The sequence below is a fragment of the Maniola jurtina genome, chromosome 9, assembly GCF_905333055.1.
Source record: "Maniola jurtina chromosome 9, ilManJurt1.1, whole genome shotgun sequence".
NCBI classification, from domain to species: Eukaryota; Metazoa; Arthropoda; class Insecta; order Lepidoptera; family Nymphalidae; genus Maniola; species Maniola jurtina.
The window spans coordinates 4792666-4813243 of NC_060037.1; the positions used below are offsets into that span (position 1 = coordinate 4792666).

A 20578-nucleotide genomic window follows, 5' to 3' on the forward strand; every position below is an offset into this window, starting at 1 on the left:
ATTGTAAATAAAAGTTTCATTGATATAGTATTGTATAAAAATGGCGTAGATACTATGTGATAAAATATATATAATTATAATGAGTTTTAGGTATCATATTACCTAATATAGTATTATTTTGTTGCAATCAATTCTTGTGTAATATTTTCACATTTACATAAAACATCAAATCATGGAATATAATCATATTTCAATTTCAGTATAATTTTTTTTTGTGTTATTAAGAAGAGCTTATTTAAATTAACACTAAAATACACTAAGAACCGGTGGAAAATTTTGTTTGAGGTATTATACTATTTCAAACTTTTCTTGAAAATATTTTGGTCAGCAATTTTAACAATATGATAAAAGAAGATACCTACCTAAATGACATACATCGTAAAGTTAGTACAAATAGGATAACTCAGAGTATCTGTTTTTAACCCCCGACCCAAAAAGAGGGGTGTTATAAGTTTGACGTGTGTATCTGTGTATCTGTGTGTCTGTGTATCTGTGTATCTGTGTATCTGTCTGTGGCATCGTAGCGCCTAAACGAATGAACCGATTTTAATTTAGTTTTTTTTGTTGGAAAGGTGGCTTGATCGAGAGTGTTCTTAGCTATAATCTAAAAAAATTGGTTCAGCCGTTTAAGAGTTATCAGCTCTTTTCTAGTTTTCTTGTAGGAAAGAAGGTTAGATAACCGTTAGTTTCATAATATTATGTCAATAGATAAATGTCAAGCTGTCAAGATGGACGTTGCCTAAATACATAATTATTTATTTTGAAAATGATGTTTTGGAAAACTCAAATACTTTGGATCGTCGGGGGTGTTATAAATTTTTAATTTACACTTGTTGAGTTGAATTTGTACCAGGTTGCCGATAATTTAATATTTACGAGCGTAAAAAATATTTCATGCGAAACTTGAATCAGTATAAATACTTTAAACTTATATTCACTCGGCTCTTAAAACAAGTGTATGTCTACGTTAAAGTTGCCTTCAAACTACGGAAATATAATATTATAATATATAAATATCGCTCACCCTACTTTTAAATGTCACTGTTCACACTTAGATGTAATATTATATATTATAATCCGTAGTTTGAAATAAGGTTTATAAATCAACCATATCCCGCCTTGTAGTTGTTATGCCTATCTTTATCACAGACAAAAGAAAAAGGTAGATGGAGACCTCGCGCACGCGTGTTCACAAAAATAAGTCAGTAAAAATTGTAATGATGTCATCAAATAGCGATGCATCCTACAAATGTTATTGGTCGATAAAAGGATAGTTTGCTAAAACATTTTTTAGCAAATAGTGCAAAGTTCGAGGCAATTAAGTTCTAGCTGTCAGTTTTGTGCTGTTTTCTATCTTTTTTTTGTTTAGTCTGTGCGCCATATGATATCCTTTATGTAGCAGAATAACCAATTTGTCCATGTTACCTTGTACCAAAGTATCTATTACACATGCTTCTAATTTTACCATTTTCGCTCAATTCTTTTTATGTAAGGATATTCGCACTTATACTTTTATCGGGTCCGATTATTTTATTTATCGAAGACTGAACAGTAAACACGGCGGATTTAATAAGTTCTTTGAAAATGAAGTTGCACTAACTTTTTAACATATTTTATCATTCTCTGTGTTAATGAGTATAATAAATAACCTAATTTTGAATATTCTTGGATGATTAAATTCTACTTACATACGTGAATCTTAGATGTCATGATTTCTAGAATAGTTCGTTTCGATATTTCTGTTTTCAATAATAAACGATAAGATCCGATAAAAGTAATATTATATGCGCCTATTGGAGATTAATTTATCATCGGTTATTAGAATTTGTTATTTGTATAGGCAAGTTTTCTTTCGAGTGTGTTTTGTAAAGAGAGAAGAGTTTAGGCCGAAGTGGTTGGCTGTGTTCAATACCTAGCTGATCTAAAATAGATTGAGCCATGACAAAAGCCTATTGAATGGCAAACAATAATTTGCATGCCATCTTAAAGAGCCAAGTGGCCCCAATGCATTCGGCGAATGTGACCTATAGGGCCATATTATGACTTCAATAGATTATTATACAAACATCAAAGAATCTTGGCGGAATTCTTGGCCTTTTGCCAAACGCATTGGCCGAAAATGGTCTAGACCTGACAATCGCAAAGCTGATGTCTCGACGTTTGTAAATAATAAAATAACATTAAAATCAAAACCGATTTCAATTTAAGTTTAATCACAATAATCAGTGAAGGGATCATAAAAATAAGTCAAGTACCTAGTTTTTAAGAAAAAACCGTGTAACCTGAATAAATAATCATTTTTTGATGTCGGTTAACGGCCGATATTAATAATCCTATCCGTAATCTTTCGATAGGTTGCATAGCAATGTTGTTATTTGTCAAGAACAGCTTGGTCTTATTTAACAATAATAGGACTACTAGGACTTATCGACATCGCATAGATGAATATTAATTTCGGCCGTAAAACTTCTCATAATATTGTCTCGAGATTTCTTTATTTTCGTCTAAACTTCATGTATATGTTATGTTATAATTTGATTGTTGAATTGAACCATTCCACTTGTCTCATGTATTTCGGTGTTTATAATTATATGTGATAATTTAAAATGGAACAAGCTTAATGTTAATAATTTAAAAGAGTTATTTTATGTTTTAATCGTTGTATTTTTAAGATAATAAATTAAATATCTTGGAAACCTATTTTTATTTTCATTACCTGCCTATGATATCATTGTGAGATAGCTTTTGCCTGTACTAAGGGTGAGATCTATAGAGCGCACACAGACTTTGCTTAGACTTAGGGCTGGCGCACACATGGCGGAGCATTTTTCACAGTCAAAATATTATCGATATTGTCCTCATTGAAATAATATCTAAAATCAATTGCGCACATCCGCGCGCAGTCCCGCGCGTGCTCGCGCATTCTCTGGTAGAAATTCGCGTAATGTGTCACGCGATTAGAAAACTTCGCGGGCATGCTCTGCGCTGCGCTCCGCCATATGTGCGCCGGTCCTTAAGACAGAGTTAAAATGAAATATATATCTCTCACATAACCAGTCTCGTTTTAACTAAATTTTAAGCCTGAGAAAAGAGAAAGCGCGCTCTGTAGATCTCAGCCTTAGTCCGTTTTGATAGTTTTATTTATTGCGTGATAGACTTGCGCTTGATTATCGAATCATGCTTAAGAAAGCAATGATGAGGTTATGGTGGAGCGCGCTTGCCTGTATTTACTTGCTTTGAAGGCATACAGTCAAATTTAGACCTCAAGTCTGCCAACCTACCCAGTTACCGCTTTAAATCAAGGTTGCCTAATCAGTGCAATTGATTTATATGCAGTATGCACTGTTGCAACGAATCTACGTCTCTGATTGGTGCTGTAAGACCCCGTCTACTCGGTATTTGCAAAGCTCCTATTTTGCAGGATAAATCTAATCGGATATAGTGGAGCATGCATTGCGTAGCACGAATATAGTTACATATTATAGAACCGTTGACAAAGTTTTTTCAAGTTCATATTGTGTACGAACTATAAATAAAAATTGCAATCCAAATAATATTGAGTGAATGATTCCATAAAGTATGCACCACTACGTATTCGGTAAGATAAAATAGTGCTCGTTTTAGGTTGAAATAAGGTGTAGTAAAAATCTTATCATTATAATAAGTATTTATTTATTATTTATCAATTTCTGTATCCACAACAGATACACAAGTGTGGATTTGGCAAATACTATATTCATAAGAATATTTACAAGTTGTTATGTAGTAGAAAAAATTACAGAATTATCAAACATTTTTAGGCATTAAGAAAATACTAAGATTCAAATTTCATAAGCACCGTTCACACTTTTTCAATATTTAACAGAATAAAAGGTTAAATCGTAGAAAAATATACAAAACAAAACTTGTATAATTTCGCCTTAAAAATATGTTTTTGTGATGAATAAAATTACATAATATTACAGTTATAAATATTTAACAAAAAAATAAAAAAAAATTTTTTACTCAATCTTTCTTACTAGCGCAAACTAAAACTTGTTCGATTGTAACTCAAAATTCATAACTCATAGGAATGTTACAAAAAAAAGCTATTATGGTACAGAAATTATAAATACACATAAACATTGTACATAAGCCTATGCTGCTGTTATTTTATTATGTATACTAAATAAATTATACTTTCTTAATAATAAATTAAGGATTGAATTATTTTTATATGGAATTAGAAATGGGACAATACATAATGACAAATAGATAGAGTATTTCCGTAAAAATATCATTATTTAGATTAATAAAATACAGTAATCTTTTGACGCTAGTAGGCTTTAATAAAAAAAATGCGCTTGTCGAATGACTATTGTAATACAATTTTATACTTAGGTCATAGGAGATAATGCAATTTACGATAGATTCAACTTCATTTGGAAGATGTGTCAACTAGCGTCAAACTACCCTCATTTAAATTATAATATTTCTCGAAAAAAATTAGAACCCCTAATTCCTACTTCATTTTTATTAATTAAAAAGTTAATGTTTCAACATCATAACGAATACAAAATTCGAATACAACCTCAACACAGTAAGTATATAAAAAATTATATAGTTATTATTAACAGTAGATCAAACGAAATGCACTGGATTTATATTATAAGGGCTACCACACACCGGAACGTATAAAAAATAAAGTTTAATTTACTGTGAGATGTTTTGACCCTCCCATATAGTTGCAAAATTCCGGCCAACGATTCGATATTCTAGTCGGAATTTAGCGTATGTTAGGGAGGGAATCAAGTTCAGTGTGTACTATGAGAGGTTAGGCGCGTGTGGCGACACACTTAACAGTAATTAATTCTACGCAGACTACGCTATGGAAGTGTGAGGAGCTTATAACTCGTCCCGAGGCGCCGCGTCGTCGTCCTCTTCGTCTTCGCTCTGAAATAGAAAAGCATATTGAATATATCATTGTTTTTTATTCTGATCCAAGTTAGCCCTTGACTGCGATCTCACTTGATAGTAAGTGATGATGCAATCTAAGATGGAAGCGGGCTAACTTGGAAGGGGTATGGCAGTTTCATTTAACCCATACCCTTGATTGATTTCTACACGGCATCGTACAGGAACGCTAAATCGCTTGGGGGCACGACTTTCCCAATTCCCAAACTTCTTAGTCAAGATGAGGGGTTGTTGGCTTCGAGTTAACATTTCCCTGGGTCATGGGTCATTATATATTATGAAATCATGACAAATTCATAGTGACTGATACCATCGATACAGAATGAGGTCACAAACAAAACCTCATCGCTTAAGTGGCCATATTTGCACACATTATACACATCTAACGGATGGTCCTTTACATATAAAGAAAGTCAAATTGACTGAGGTATGTAGGTAACTAATATTAGTTCACACATGTTGTGAATTCACTAAATCCGTACACTAAAGGTTGCCTGTAAGAGATTGCTATAGCAATAAGGCCGCTTTTGCACCATCTAGTATAGTTTCTTCTAATGTTTTCTGTATATATGTTTGTGTGTGCAATAAAGTTTTCCAAATAAAATAATGTAAGGTGGGAGGTTCTGTACTTACCACGGAGGGCACAGGCTCGGCGCCTTCTCCGTCGCTCTCCACGAACTTCGTGAGGCCGGCCAGCGTCCGCTCGCCGTTGTACTCACGGACCTGAGCACAAAGTCAAATAAACAATTAGAGTAAACATCATCTCACCCTAACGCTGGCCCACTGAGCACGGATCACGGTGTTTCCTGCCACGTATAACCTGAACACCTTCGAGGGAAGAGTGAATAGGCATCTTCTAGGCAAGCACGCTCCGACCTAGACATCATCATTGCTTTTTATTGAGCATGATTGTTATGAAGCGTCAGCTTATCTCGCAGGAGAAAAACCTCTCAGAATGAGAAAGGCTTAGGCCATAGACCACCATGCTGGCCAAGTATTGATTGGCACACTTCACAAACATTATGGAGAATTTTTAGGATGCAGGATTGCTCACGATGCTTTCCATCACCGTTAAAGCAAGTGATATTTAATTGCTTAAACGCACATACTCCGAAAAGTTAAAGGTGCGTGCCCGGGATAAAACCGCCGACCTCCTAGACAAGAAAGGCCTACGTTTTAACCACTGGGCCCTAACACCGCTTCCATAATTATACAACCATCGTAAAATTTTACTTGGGTAGGTACTGAAAATTATAACAACTACCGATTGAAATCAACTCAATAATTTTATCAATAACTGGTTAAAGTTATCAATGCGTAACAAATGAATTTACTCCGTGAAGATAAGGCTTAGCTTTATTTAGAAATAATTACTGCTAACCGAAGCCACAAAGTGTATTATTTTAATGGCTTTCTTATCGCTAATAAACTAAGATAGGGAGTAATTTGTAGAGCTATAATTATTATTATGTTAATGAAATATGTAATTAACTCTACAGTTATAGTGCGGTCACGACTATCGCCAAACTGCTAATGACAAAAAATTTTAGTAACTTCCTATGCATTTTTTAATAAAAATTCTCTATTAAAAATCCCTCATCTTTTGCGCAAAGTATCAGCACGGCTGTACAGTGCGGAAATGCAGCCAGTATTAATGACTCCATTCCACGCAGGCACGATTTATACAGTAATTAGATAAAAACAGCTTTAAGTTGTATTGTAATATTTTCCAAAAAATAAAATTATGTCAGTTACATAATAGTTATCAAACAAAAAAACATGTTCACAATGTAATCTTAAAAGTTGAGATCCATAGAGCGCACTTCGACTTTGCTTAGACTTAAGTTTAAGTTAAAACGAGACATTTACGCTAGTGGTAATAACGCTGTCTAGTTTTAACAGTGTCTTCAGTCTGAGCAAATCAAAGTGCGCTCATAGATCTCAGCCTAAGAGTTAATTTTTGGATCACTAACCCAACTAAGCAATTAAATCATTTGTATTAATTTCTTATCGTAAAAACCTTATTTTAGGCCCAACCTGGGAATTGAACCACTAGACCACTGAAGCAGTTCAGAGATAGATACAGTCCGACAAGGTTCTCTTGGCACTTGAGTGAGGCAGTCCAGAAGCAGGTGTAACACCGACTCCTCGTTTGCTGGGTCGCAGTCACAGGCTGAGTCGTCCTTACATTTGAAACTTTTCAAGTACTGCCCAAACCCTCCATGGCCGTGAACTTGAACGTGAATCAGTGTCAACCTAATCTTTCTCACTACCCCGAAGGCGCTATAGCTAATAGAATAGGCTAATAGAATAGATTTTTATTCAAATAAACTTTTATAAGTGCTTTTGAATTGTCAAATAATTTACCACTGGTTCGGAATGCCGTTCCTACTGAGAAGAACCAGCAAGAAACTCGGCGGTTGCTCTTTTCAATTAGCCAAATAGATAAAGCCAGTGACTCACCTGGTTGTCCTTGGTGTAGAGCTTGATGGTGGGGAAGGAGGTGACCTTGGTGTGCTCCAGCTCGTTGGCAGTGGCGTCGATCTTGGCGATCACCACATCCTCGTCCTTCTCGAAGTGTTCTCCGAGCTTGTCATAGATGGGCACAAGTTGTTTGCAGTGTCCGCACCTGTTCAATGCGGGTACATTAGAATGAGACTCAAAGAAACCAGTCAAGTGCGAGTCAGGGTTACCCAAGAATGGTTCCGTACCATCGTACAAGAGATTACCCTTTTTAGGGTTTTGTACCCAAAGAGTGCCAAATGGGATCCTATTACTAAGCCTCTGGGTAACGCAGTTAGTCGGTTAACCGCCCAATTTCAAATGGTAATGACAATTTCTTCTTCAGATTCAAACCTCATGATCTGCAGTCGAATAACCTAAATAACAAGACCGACGAGGTAGTCAAACTGTAAAATTATACACTTGACCATACAAAGTATAGTGAATAATTTTGAAAACTCACTCGCCATATTTGCTTTTTGTGTCAATTGTGATGTCAAAAGTATGATTTAGTCCATTTAAGGTTGAATCTTACTTTTGACATTACAGTTGACTAAGAACAAATATATTTAATTATTTTAAATAATACGAACATAGTATTTGCCCAAGTGTGTTGTGAAACAAATTCGTTACAACGTATTCAATGGCCCGTAACTAAGACGTCATGAAATTGCCCGATGGCTTGACAACTCAATTTATGTTAATTCTTCTTATCATAGGACGCTGAATAAATTTTCTTGTTGCCACTTGGCACCCTGGGACGCTGACGTAATGAATACATTTACTATGTAAAGCCGTACTTAGTAACCCTAAGATTGTAGGTCTATTGTCTTTGAATATAGGTGAAACTGAAGGTGAAGTTAGTTAGTTAGGGTGACACTAAGGGTGCGACTAGTCTCTCGTTTTAAGCGGGGTCTCTCCGTCACTCGCTCCATATAAACATAGTTCGTCTCTCAATTGAATACTAACCAATCATACTCAATGGAATTTTGTAAAAATATTCCGGGAACTAATATCTATGCCTGTGGTTTTCCAGATTTCCGTTAAAATATTCGGTTTCAAAGTTACGCGGTCTTAAAAATTCACATACAAATCTTTGATCCCCTGTAATTTTAAAACTACATATTTAAAAAAAAAACTAAAACACCACAGGCACAGATATTAGTTTCTAGAATATGTCTGCAAATTTTCATGGATTTTGGTTGCTTAATATTCAAATGAAATTGGGACAACGATTGTATGGAGTGAGTGACGGAGAGAGCCCTGTTAACGCAATGTTAAGTCTGAGTAAAGTAAAGTGCGCTCTATAGATCTTAGCCATAGACTCACCAAGGAGCATAGAACTCGACGAGGACCTTCTTACTGCTGTCGAACACGACATCGTCGAAGTTGGAGGCGACGAGGACCTTGACGGGTTTGGCCGCCCAGTCTTCTGGCAAGTCTTCACTTAGCAGGTGTTGTTTCAGTGTGCCAGCGAAGAATGACTGGATGAATTCCTGTAAACAAATGCTTAGGTTAGTACCGTTGTTAGACGACTAGAGTGAGCGAGCTCTAGGTTTGATCCTGAATCAGCATCTGTCAAATCCATACTTCCATACTAATGTTATAAATGCGAAAGTGTGTCTGTCTGTCTGCTACCTTTTCACGGCCCAACAGTTTAACCAATTCTGATGAAATTTGGTACAGGGTTAGCTTATATCCCGGGGACAGACATAGGCTACTTTTTATCTCAGAAAATCAATGAGTTCCCCAGGATTCCCAAAAACCCGTCCACTTAACCGATTTATATGAAATTTGGTACCGAGGTAGCTTGAGTCCCTGTAATTGACATAAGCTTAAAGTTTTTATCCCGGAAAATCAAACAGTTCCCACGGGATATTTAAAAGCCTAAATCCACGCGGATGAAGTCGCGGGCATCCTCTAGTATTAGATATTTAAGCACTAGGGGTAATCCAAGATTTAACAATCCGACAAAACGTCACATAGGTTTGAGTGACAGACACAACACTATACGAAGCAGAAGCATCTTTCTAAAGGTCAATGTACAATATTTCTTGCGGCTTTTGTATGTCTGAATTAGCTTTATAGAATACCTACCTAACTTTTATTACTATTTTCGTAAGCAAAAGAACACATTCTATTAATAAGACGATTTACTTAAACAACACAGTACTATTGAAGTACAAGTACGATTATGATCGCTTATTTCTGCACGCAAAACATGCAATTAACGCGCTTGCGTGCATAACATCCGTGCAAATGTGATAAATCATTTATGTCACTGCCAATTTGCGAGCTCCATTGCATTTGCTTTGAAAATACTGGATTAGTGCCACTTTTTAGGGTTCCGTACCTCAAAAGGAAAAACGGAACCCTTATAGGATCACTTTGTTGTCTGTCTGTCCGTCCGTCCGTTTATTTTTTATGCATAATAGTTTTTAATTTATCGTGCAAAATGTTGGAAAAATACTCAAGTACGGAACCCTCAGTGCGCGAGTCTGACTCGCTCTTGGCCGGTTTTTTAGCATAGTATAATTTGATAAAAATAATATCAACCTATTGCCGATTCTCTACGGAGCACATGTCTTCTCTGAGAATGAGAAGGGTTTGGGACCGTAGTCAGCCACGCTGGCCAAGTTCGGATTGGCAGACTTCACACACCTTTGAGATGTTCCCAAGATATGGAGAACTTTCAGGCATGTTCCTTCATGGATGGAACATTCCTGACAATATTTTCCTTCACTGTTAGTGCAAGTGATATTGAATTGCTTAAATCGCACATAACTCCGAAAAGTTAGAAGTGCGTGCCCGGGATCGAACCACAGACCTTTCGAATAGAAGGGAGACGTTTTAACCACTAGGCCATCACAAAGGTTATTATTAGATGTTAACGATAATAACCAGGACCGACGGTTTAACGTGCTCTCAAGACACAGATGGAACGAAGGCCAAACTCGGTTATCCAACCAGTTTCCGTCTGGTTTAACGGTTCAACCAGCACAATCGACTGTTATGTACAGTCCTTTCAATCAATCAATCAATCTATTGCAATCCTTTACCTTATATCCTTTACCCCGGCCCGCAAAAAATACGCGGGATGAGTGGGTGTAGTATACTCAACTCAGCTTCCGCTCCTCGCCGTTTCCTCGCTGATACCTATTTATTACTAATGCGACGCTACTTGTCACTACTTCAGAGCGCTCTAGAAGTTAAGCATTACATAAACATGTGTATATAGGCTATGGAATGGCTCACCTCCACAACGTTGGCGCTGAGCTCGTTGGTGGCGGGCTTGTACTTGGCCATGTCTTGCTCCAGCGCGATGAGGCGGGCGGACGGAACTTCGTCTTTCTTCATGCCGAAGAACTCCAGGATTCTGGTGAAAAACAGTTCGTGTTTTATAAAAGACTAAGGACCTGCCCCGGCTTCGCACGGGTGCAATGTAGATACTAATATGGTGTCAGTGTGGTTATTTTGTTATATATTTTTAAAAAATAAGACAGCATTTTCAATGAAAGATGGTTGGATGGATTCTTGATTTCCTCGGATATCTTGAACAAATATCGTCACATTTCAACAAATTAACGCGAAACATTATTAAGTTATATCTGTAAAATTTCCTCTTTAATCATTCTATCTATTGATGAAATCCGCATTAAAATCTGTTGCATAGTTTACAGAGGGCGAAAAGCAACTTTTCATACTATGTTGTGTTACTTATGTAAGGACAAATGGAAGTCCCATAAAGACTATAATATATCTTGTCATCCAAACCACACGTTTGTGAAACACTTCAATCGGACGGTTAGCAGGAGCTGAAAAATCAGTTACCAATTTCAACACACTGACACATCAAACAAATCCATCTAATATTTAAAAGGGAAGGTGGAATTAGCTCAAACATTTTCTTATTTCAAACAACACCTCCGTTGAAAGGCGAAAAAAACGCAGAGAGCCTACGTCTCTAAAACTAATAAACAGCTTTTAAAAAAGGTAATACCTCTGGTGGTCGTCTTCGTCGGTGTCGATGGCTACGGACATGATCTTGTCGCGGTAGGTCTTGGCCACGGGTTTCAGCTCGTCCAGGTACTTTTCGAAGTCACCATTTTTCTAGCAGAAACAAAAAAAGACATCATTACTATAAATGCGACAGGGTTTTGATATCGCTTTGTTGGTTTATCCTTCAACCACGTCGCAACGGAGGAACGGATGGATGTGATTTTTGCATGCCTACATAGACACTTATCCCGGACAATCAAAGAGTTACCACGGAATTTCTAAAAAATGAAATCTGTTATAATAGCATCGAAGGGACCACGATCATTAGGTCGTAAAAGCCACTAGTTGTAAGGTAAGTAGAGGTTAACTTTTTATGCTGAGACTTATGCTTTGGTCATTACGCATTATCACTAATAAATAGAGAAATAAACTAATTTAGAGCCTCGATAGCTCAACGGTTGAGGAGTGGACTGAATTCCGAAAGGTCGGCGGTTCACACCCCACTTGTTGCACTATTGTCGTACCCACTCCTGGCACAAGCTTCACGCTTAATTGGAGGGGAAAGGGGAGGATTAGTCATGATTAGCATGGCTAATATTCTTTTTAAAAAAGAAGAAAGAAATATATCATCATAAATTGATGGGTTTTGAGTTTATCAATTAATTAATTAAATGAATTACTACGTCAGCTTCCGTGGTTTCTGTATCCTCCACTTTCTTTAACTTTTAGACGTGAGAAATGCCTAGGGAAATCTAAATATGGTGGTGTTTTACTTGAATTACATTAGAATTCTATTACGTCAACTAAACCGAGCAGCGTAGGTCAATAAACTTTGAACGTTGATTACTCTTTATCTAAATGGAAGCGACATTGTTCGTGATAGTAATAAAATCGGTAATTTTATATTAGCTTAAACTTGATATTGCACATAAAAAATTGCTACCTACTTTATATCAGCGTTAAAAAACGATAATCCTACTAATGTTATAAATGCGAAAGTGTGTTTGTTTGTTGGTTCCGTACCTCAAAAGGAAAAACGGAACCCTTATAGGATCACTTTGTTGTCTGTCTGTCTGTCAAGAAACCTATAGGGTACTTCCCGTTGACCTAGAATCATGAAATTTTAACTGTAGGTAGGTCTTATATCACAAGTACAGGAATAAATCTGAAAACCGCGAATTTGTGGTTACATCATTAAAAAAAATTAAAATGTTTCAATTTTCATAGTAAGATAACTACACCAAGTGGGGTATCATATGAAAGGGCTTTACTTGTACATTCTAAAACAGATTTTTATTTATTTTTATGCATAATAGTTTTTGATTTATCCTGCAAAATGTTGGAGAAAATACCCGAGTACGGAACTCTCAGTGCGCGAGTCTGACTCGCACTTGGCCAGTTTTTTTCCGAGATGCGTGCGATTCCTGTATGTTTCGTCAAAACCGGTTTAAACTAGCTAACAGACAGACAAACACACTTTCGCATTTATAATATTAGTACCTGAGTAGGTATGGAATTTTAGAATAGGTTTACTTTACTATTAACTTTAGCTGTACATACTTTTACTTTAATCTCAATACAGTTGCGTTCAAACTTAGACGCAAGTAACTGTAAAAACTCGACCTAGAATCGAAAGCTGGCTTAACTGTGCCGACGTTGTTGTATGAATAGCTCTGAGATCAGACACTTGATATGGAGATAAATTATACTTTCACGTGTCAGTATTGTATGCATATAATATTCTCAGCGAAATTGTAGTAAGTAACCAGAGAAATGGTGTTTCCGTTATTTTAGATTCTATTATTTAGGTTCTGAGTTAAATCAATTTTTTAAACCTAGACCCAAAAAGAGGGGTGTTATAAGTTTGACGTTTGTATCTGTGTATCTGTCTGTGGCATCGTAACTCTCCTAAACTAATGAACCGATTTTAATTTAGTTTTATTTTTGTTTGAAAGGTAGCTTGATCGAGAGTGTTCTCTAATGTGTGTGATAATCCAAGGAAATCGGTTCCTTCGGTTATCGGTTAAATTAGGAACCTTCACTTGTAGGGGGTGTTATTCATTTTTAATTTACACTTGTCTTCAATAATTCTTCTTCAGTGGTATAGATTCACTTGACGAGTTAAAAATACTGTTAAAAGTTTATTTGAATGAAAACTTTCTATTTCTATCAAACTGTTAGCTGATGTCTACGTTAAAGAAAAAACGTACATGCAAAATATCAAGTTTCTAGCATTCGAGTTGTTGGTACGTTGCAGTTGATAATTGATATGTTAGCTATAATATGCTTATAAATCATTTTATAAGATAGACAAACATCGAATACTCGCGTCGGGTGTTTCTTTTAGCCCGTCCAAATACTTTGCAGTTAGTAGGGGTTGTCAAGGTGTGACAACCCCTACTCAATTGCACTCATAGATGAGAATTATGTTGGTAAAATGAATGTCGCGTCAGGCGTTTCTTTTAGGCCGCTGTCCAAATGCTTTGCAGTTAGTAGGGGTTGTCAAGGTGTGACAACCCCTACTCAATTGCACTCATAGATGAGAATTATGTTGGTAAAATGAATGTCGCGTCAGGCGTTTCTTTTAGGCCGCTGTCCAAATGCTTTGCAGTTAGTAGGGGTTGTCAAGGTGTGACAACCCCTACTCAATTGCACTCATAGATGAGAATTATGTTGGTAAAATGAATGTCGCGTCAGGCGTTTCTTTTAGGCCGCTGTCCAAATGCTTTGCAGTTAGTAGGGGTTGTCAAGGTGTGACAACCCCTACTCAATTGCACTCATAGATGAGAATTATGTTGGTAAAATGAATGTCGCGTCAGGCGTTTCTTTTAGGCCGCTGTCCAAATGCTTTGCAGTTAGTAGGGGTTGTCAAGGTGTGACAACCCCTACTAACTGATGAGAATAGTGTTGGTAACATTACGAAGTTCTAAGTGAAGGCATAGCATTTATTAATTTACAACATTTAATTAAAATATGAGTCAGTTTTCGGTTTTAGAATAACAATCGAAAATACCTTTTACTTAGAGTCAAGGTTATTTCTGATGAGTGAATAGTCGTGACTGAGTAGGTAGGTATGGCTATAAAGTGCCGTTATACTTATTTATTCGCCGCATACTTCGTTGTCTCACATAACTAGTTACTAGGCCACATAAAGCTTATGCCACGTCATTATTTTACAGGCTTTTTAGGGTTCCGTACCACAAAAGGAAAAACGGAACCCTTGTAGGATCACTTTGTTGTCTGTCTGTCAAGAAACCTATAGGGTACTTCCCGTTGACCTAGGTTCGGCAGGTAGGTAGGTCTTATAGCACAAGTACAGGAATAAATCTGAAAATCGCGAATTTATGGTCACGTCATTTAAAAAAAACTAAAATATGTTTCAATTTTCAAAGTAACATAACTATACCAAGTGGGGTATCATATGAAAGGGCTTTACCTGTACATTCTAAAACAGATTTTTATTTATTTTTATGCATAATAGTTTTTGATTTATCGTGCAAAATGTTGGAAAAAATATCCGAGTACGGAACCCTCAGTGCGCGAATCTGACTCGCACTTGGCCGGTTTTTTAGTTTTAACATACATGATGCTTGCTACTTTGACTGCGTGGATTTAGATTTTTTTTTTAATCTTGTGGGAACTCTTTGTTTTCCCGGAATAAAAAGTATTCTATATCACTCTTTACTATATCTACACAAAAGTCACTTTGATCTTTTGCTGCGTGATTGAAGGGCTTGAAAAATGACATGCCTACGTCTTTAATTTTCCCAGGATAAAAAGTAGCCTATGTCACTCTTCAAGTTTTTATCCATGCTAAGACTATTGTCTGTGTTAAAAAGTAGCATTTTAAACTTGTGTTTATGCCTTATCGATTTAATTTACGTATCGTTTTTTTTATATTAGTTCTACTAATACAAAATTTGATAACACAAAATATTTTGTGATAGACTTGATTGTTTTGTGCATTAATAAAACTTGTTTTTTAATAGCTTGTCTTCGAATGTAGCTCAAAAAATTTATGGTGATATTTTGGTCAAACGTAATGCCTATCTAATTATAGTTAATTTATTAAAATTAACAAGAAACTTGTTCATAACTTGTTCTTGTTATGCTGAATTTGATAATAATCAAAGTGCACATTAATAAATCATTAAATGATAGATCTTTGATAGCGATAATATTGGTTTATATATCGGATGCATTGACAATAAACTTTAGTCTTGTAGAAAGACTCAAACTACTCTACTAGTACCATGTGTAAATATTAGTTTTGTACCTATTGTATAAACAATTGAAATAATAATAAATGTGAAATCAATAGTTTACTCTTAAGAGACAATGTCCCAATTATACCAGTTTCATTGTGCTTTTTATCAACAAATTGTATAGACCTTAATGGCATGATAAATGTAGATGTTGGTATTATTGCATTTTGAATAAATAATCATTAGGTATGGCTTATTCTTTTATAGACAATCTCATGACAAGTCTTAAGTAATGTATTTCCTTCCCGATCAATTTATTTTAGTTTAAAGATTATTCACAACAGAAATAGCTATAATTGTTATGAAACAATGAAATGGTGATAATTATTAGGTCAATTTTTTGCACGCCATTTTACTTTAAGTAATAATAACATGTTACTGTTATTTAGGAAGTTGCAAACAATTATAAGATTTTTTAAGTAGGTATAAAAAATCAAAAAAATAGAATTTCTTTTTTGCCCAAAGGGCATGGCATCTCTTTTCTTTTTTACCCAAAGGGGATTTGCCAAAATGGCTGTTCAGCGCGGAAGTGCAGCCAGTACTCTTGGCACCATTCCACGCAGGCATGATTTGTACAATAATTAGATAAGGCTTTAAGTTTTATCACACAACAAACAAGAGGTATGGGTCCAAAACTATGCAATTGCTACATGATACTACTACTAAGTTTATCTGTGATAACAAGATTGAACTTAGGTGACTTGTACAAGATCTTAAGCTTACCTTGGACAGGAAGAGAAGCAGGTGGTATTTGATCTGTCCTCCGAAGATCTTGGAAGCAGTCTCGTGGGAGAACTCCACAATGGTGGGCATGCTTTGGACGAATACCCAGGTCTTCAATAGGTCCTCGTTGAATTCAGCACCTTCATACTTGACTCGTGGGTCTTCGAACTGTGTACAAGAATATTATAATCAATATATATTAACAATAATAAAATAATACTTGGTAATAGCAGAAACTTTATTTTTATATCCCCTTAAACCCTATTTCAGGAGTTATTTTAGGAGTTAATTTTTTGGAGAATATAAAGATTATTATTTTGTATAACATTTATATGAAGAACTAAGAAACTCAAGTTTCAATGAATAAATTATAAGCAATTATACAAACTAAAGAAATGAGTATAATCTGTTGTGATAAATTCAACCTAATATTTATACAGAAATATTTGTTTTACAATTTTTTAGACAACTGCTCAAAAAAAGTAGTGTAATGTTTTCAGGGTTCATCTAGGTATGTATGTGAGTTTTTTTATTCCACCATAACTTCTAAATGTCTGAACAGATTTGGGTGTATGGGTAATCCCTATGTAGACACTATGCAGCAGGGTTACTATGCATTTTAATTTTTTTAATTATTGCTTATTTATTATACATAATAATATATAATTACAGCTATTTTGGTATGAAAATTTAAGTAAGTATGCATTATTAATATTGCACAGTTGTAATAAATTGTCAAACATATTCATCAAACTTATATAAATTAAAACAGAAAAATTTAAAAGAAAAACCATCATGTGACACGGGTGACCTGATAAGAAACATATTTAGATGTCTTATCATTCCAATGAACGAAATTATTACTTATTGACGTGTACATTAAGTAAAAACTATTTATTTTAATTTTTTAAATTAAAATTATATGATGATGATGCCACTTTTTAGGGTTCCGTAGCCAAATGGCAAAAAACGGAATCCTTATTAGTTATGTGTGGCATCAATTGAAACACAATTCTGACACCTAACTTGACACATATATATGTATAAGTTACAACTGCCAACTTTGACTTCAAAAGATGTGTTGAACTTGGAAGTATAAGGAGTCATAAGATGATATTAGTAAATAACAAAAGTGTTTCAGTATTATACAAGATAAAATAGATTTTGTTGAATGATTTGTTGATAATCAGTCAGATTGTGTTAAAACTATTAAAATAATGTTATAAAAATATTTTATTACTTACACTTTTTAATTAAAGTAACAATTTCAAAATCGTAATTTAATTACTATGTCTATAGTACACGACAGGTCGAGATGGCAATTGGGATGGGGATGCTCCACAGATCCCCGCGTGGCGTAGGGTTGTTCTCCAGTCTTATACACTGGTTGCCATCTCGAACTGTCAAGTATTATACTTAAAGGATTAATAGGGTACCTAATTGTGATTTCTTTGTATTATGGCTGTTTGTGTTATCGCTTTTTAAATTACAATTAACCAACCTTACAACCTATGAGGATAACAATCTGATTTAATAATTTCAAAATTACTTAATAAGGTCCATGATTAAAATGATTTTATTCATAATAATATAAGTATAGATTTGCTTATAAATATGTACCCAGTAAATGAATTCTATAATGTAAACACAATTAAAGGTCTCCCCATTTCTATCAACACTTATGTAGTTGAGCAGAGTGAAATAAGCTACTTTTATTCTGATAAATCAAATAGTTCCCACAAGATTTTTAAAAACCTGAATTGATACCGACAAATTGTGCATATCATACATATAATGGGCTTTACGCAAGTTGAATCTGCTTAAGTCAATTCCATGCCAATAGATACAGAGAAACCCTATTGAATAGATTTTATAGATAGATATTAGATTCAATAAGCTCCCTAAAAATAATAATAATTCCACCCTGGTTCCCGATAATTGTTACTTACGTTCTTAAAGAGCACAACATCATTAGGCTGGGCCTCCAACTCTTCGATGACTTTCGCATCAGTGACAATGGCAAAGACTTGGTCATCGACCAGGCTAGCTGTGTTCAGGAAGGCCAGAGCCTTTTCTGAGCCTTGGTCAGTGAAGAAACCAAATACGATGACAGGGTTGGCTGCAATCAGTTCCTTGGCTTGCTCTGCTGAGGCAACTTCAAGTGCTGGTGGGCCAGTCTTCTTCTTCAGCCAAGCGACAATGTCATCAGCTTGACGACCACCTGTTTGAAAAAATTTACTCACTATTATTGTAAAATCATAACTTTTAATCTGTGTTTAATCACACATATATCATAATATAGGCTAAAATTCGGAATGGAGTTAGATTATACCCTGGATTATACCCTTAGCCCATAGGCTACTTTTTATCAAATCAAAGTTTTTTTTTTTAAATCAAAGTTCTCACTGGATTTTTAAAAAATCTACATCCACACGAACAAAGTCGCAGGCATCAGCTAGTCAATACTAATAATAACAAATGTAAAAACATGCCTGTCTAGCTTTATCTTTTTATGGCCTATACTTTTAACTGATTTTGACAAAATTTAGTACAAATATAGCTTACATCCCAAAAATATATAGCCTACTTTTTCTCCCAGATAATTCATTCTAAAGGAATTTCCATAGGATTTTTAAAAACCAAAATTCACATAGACCAAGTCATAGAAATTGTCTATTTGGCACAGAAATAGAATTACTGAGACAGACATAGGCTAAAGCCCTACTATATTTGGTTAAATTACAGCATTATAACTCATAACACATAAAATTATGTCCACAAAATTGTATGTTTTAAAATTATGATTCCATATTGTTCACACTACTTTCAAGGTAATTATAACTAATAAAGCATTATAATAGCTGAGAACATGTTTATCAACATACATTTTCTATGACCATGTGATTAAAAATAGTTATGACTAATTAAAAAAGTGATTTCATTATCACTTGAACTTCACCTAGATATAGAAAATTATATAAAATGCTTTCATTTCCATTTTTATGACATGTGGTTCAATAGAGTATGGAATTTTTACATGAATAAAAATTCGAAATTTAAAGATTCATGAACAATACATATGCAATAAACGAACTTACCAGAATAGTCGGCAGTGCTTCCTTTCTTGAAGAAAATTAGAGTAGGGTAACCCTTGACTTTGTATGACTCAGCAAGGTCTTGCTCTTGGGTTGCGTCAACCTTTGCCAGCTTGATGGGAGATTCTTCCGCCAACAGTTTCGTGGCAGCTTTGGCATACTCCGGTGCGAGGGATTTGCAGTGGCCGCACCATGGTGCATCTGTGAGGTAGACATATTCACGTTACAATCGCAATGCCGCCCGGCACATCACATTGTAGAAAAAACCAACAATTATTAAACTTTAAACCATGTCATAGATAAGATATCATCTAATATCATTAAAGTGGGCTAGATACTCACAGAATTCAACTAGAACGTAATCGTTTGAAGAAATAACATCGTCGAAATTGGATTTGCTAAGTACGAGTACATTATCTTCGGTGGGAATTTCGTCTCCGAGCGCAGCACCCAGCAGGGCTATCGCTACTGTTAAGAACAAAGCACGCATCTTCAATTTCCGATGGTCCTATTACAACTAGTAACTTTTTACGGAAGACGAATTTCTTCAAAATGCCGAAACTGCCACTTCATTCACACTTGCACAGTCTCACTTGACGTGGCAGCGTCGATCGTGTGTTTGGCGGTGATTGGTCAGATTGTTTTTTTTTTTAATTACTGTGACATGCATTGTTTATGGTTATGACTTAAGGTAGGTACACACGGACATCTCACATTTCGCACGTGTTTCGCACCATTCTGCATTAGCCATGCATTTGCACAGAATATGAATAATATAAACTAGGTTGATTATACAGAATTCTTTGGGAAAAATTGCGCGGAGAAATGCTGTGCGGGCTTAGCCGTGGCTTAGCCTTAGTGACTAAAATTATAAAGCCATGTAGTTAATTTTATCTCAATTTTAGGTTTCCTATGCCAGCTTTAAAGTGATTCATTATTGAAACAAATGACAGTTTTTAATTCTTTGAGTTTAAATACTTTCAGACTTTGTATGTAAAATTATAACAACGACGCGGACGCGTCAAAAGTTCAAGATAAGAT

General features: G+C 35.3%; 1 protein-coding gene and 1 long non-coding RNA gene across 2 annotated transcripts; one reads left to right on the top strand and one right to left on the bottom strand.

Annotated features, from left to right (window-relative positions):
- Positions 1 to 836: 836 nt before the first annotated feature.
- On the top strand, positions 837 to 2700 carry LOC123868329. The gene is made up of 2 exons (XR_006796628.1): positions 837 to 1844; positions 2074 to 2700. It is a non-coding gene; the product is annotated as an uncharacterized LOC123868329 (long non-coding RNA).
- Positions 2701 to 3655: 955 nt separating this feature from the next.
- LOC123868300 (protein disulfide-isomerase) lies at positions 3656 to 20170 on the bottom strand. The gene is made up of 10 exons (XM_045910760.1): positions 19880 to 20170; positions 19541 to 19738; positions 18392 to 18663; positions 16443 to 16610; positions 11456 to 11565; positions 10711 to 10831; positions 8785 to 8951; positions 7417 to 7582; positions 5587 to 5676; positions 3656 to 4932 (listed from the first exon to the last, which is right to left on the bottom strand). Exons 1-10 carry the CDS (start codon positions 20025 to 20027, stop codon positions 4885 to 4887), a joined length of 1488 nt encoding a protein of 495 aa, XP_045766716.1. The 5' UTR covers positions 20028 to 20170; the 3' UTR covers positions 3656 to 4884.
- Positions 20171 to 20578: the final 408 nt, after the last annotated feature.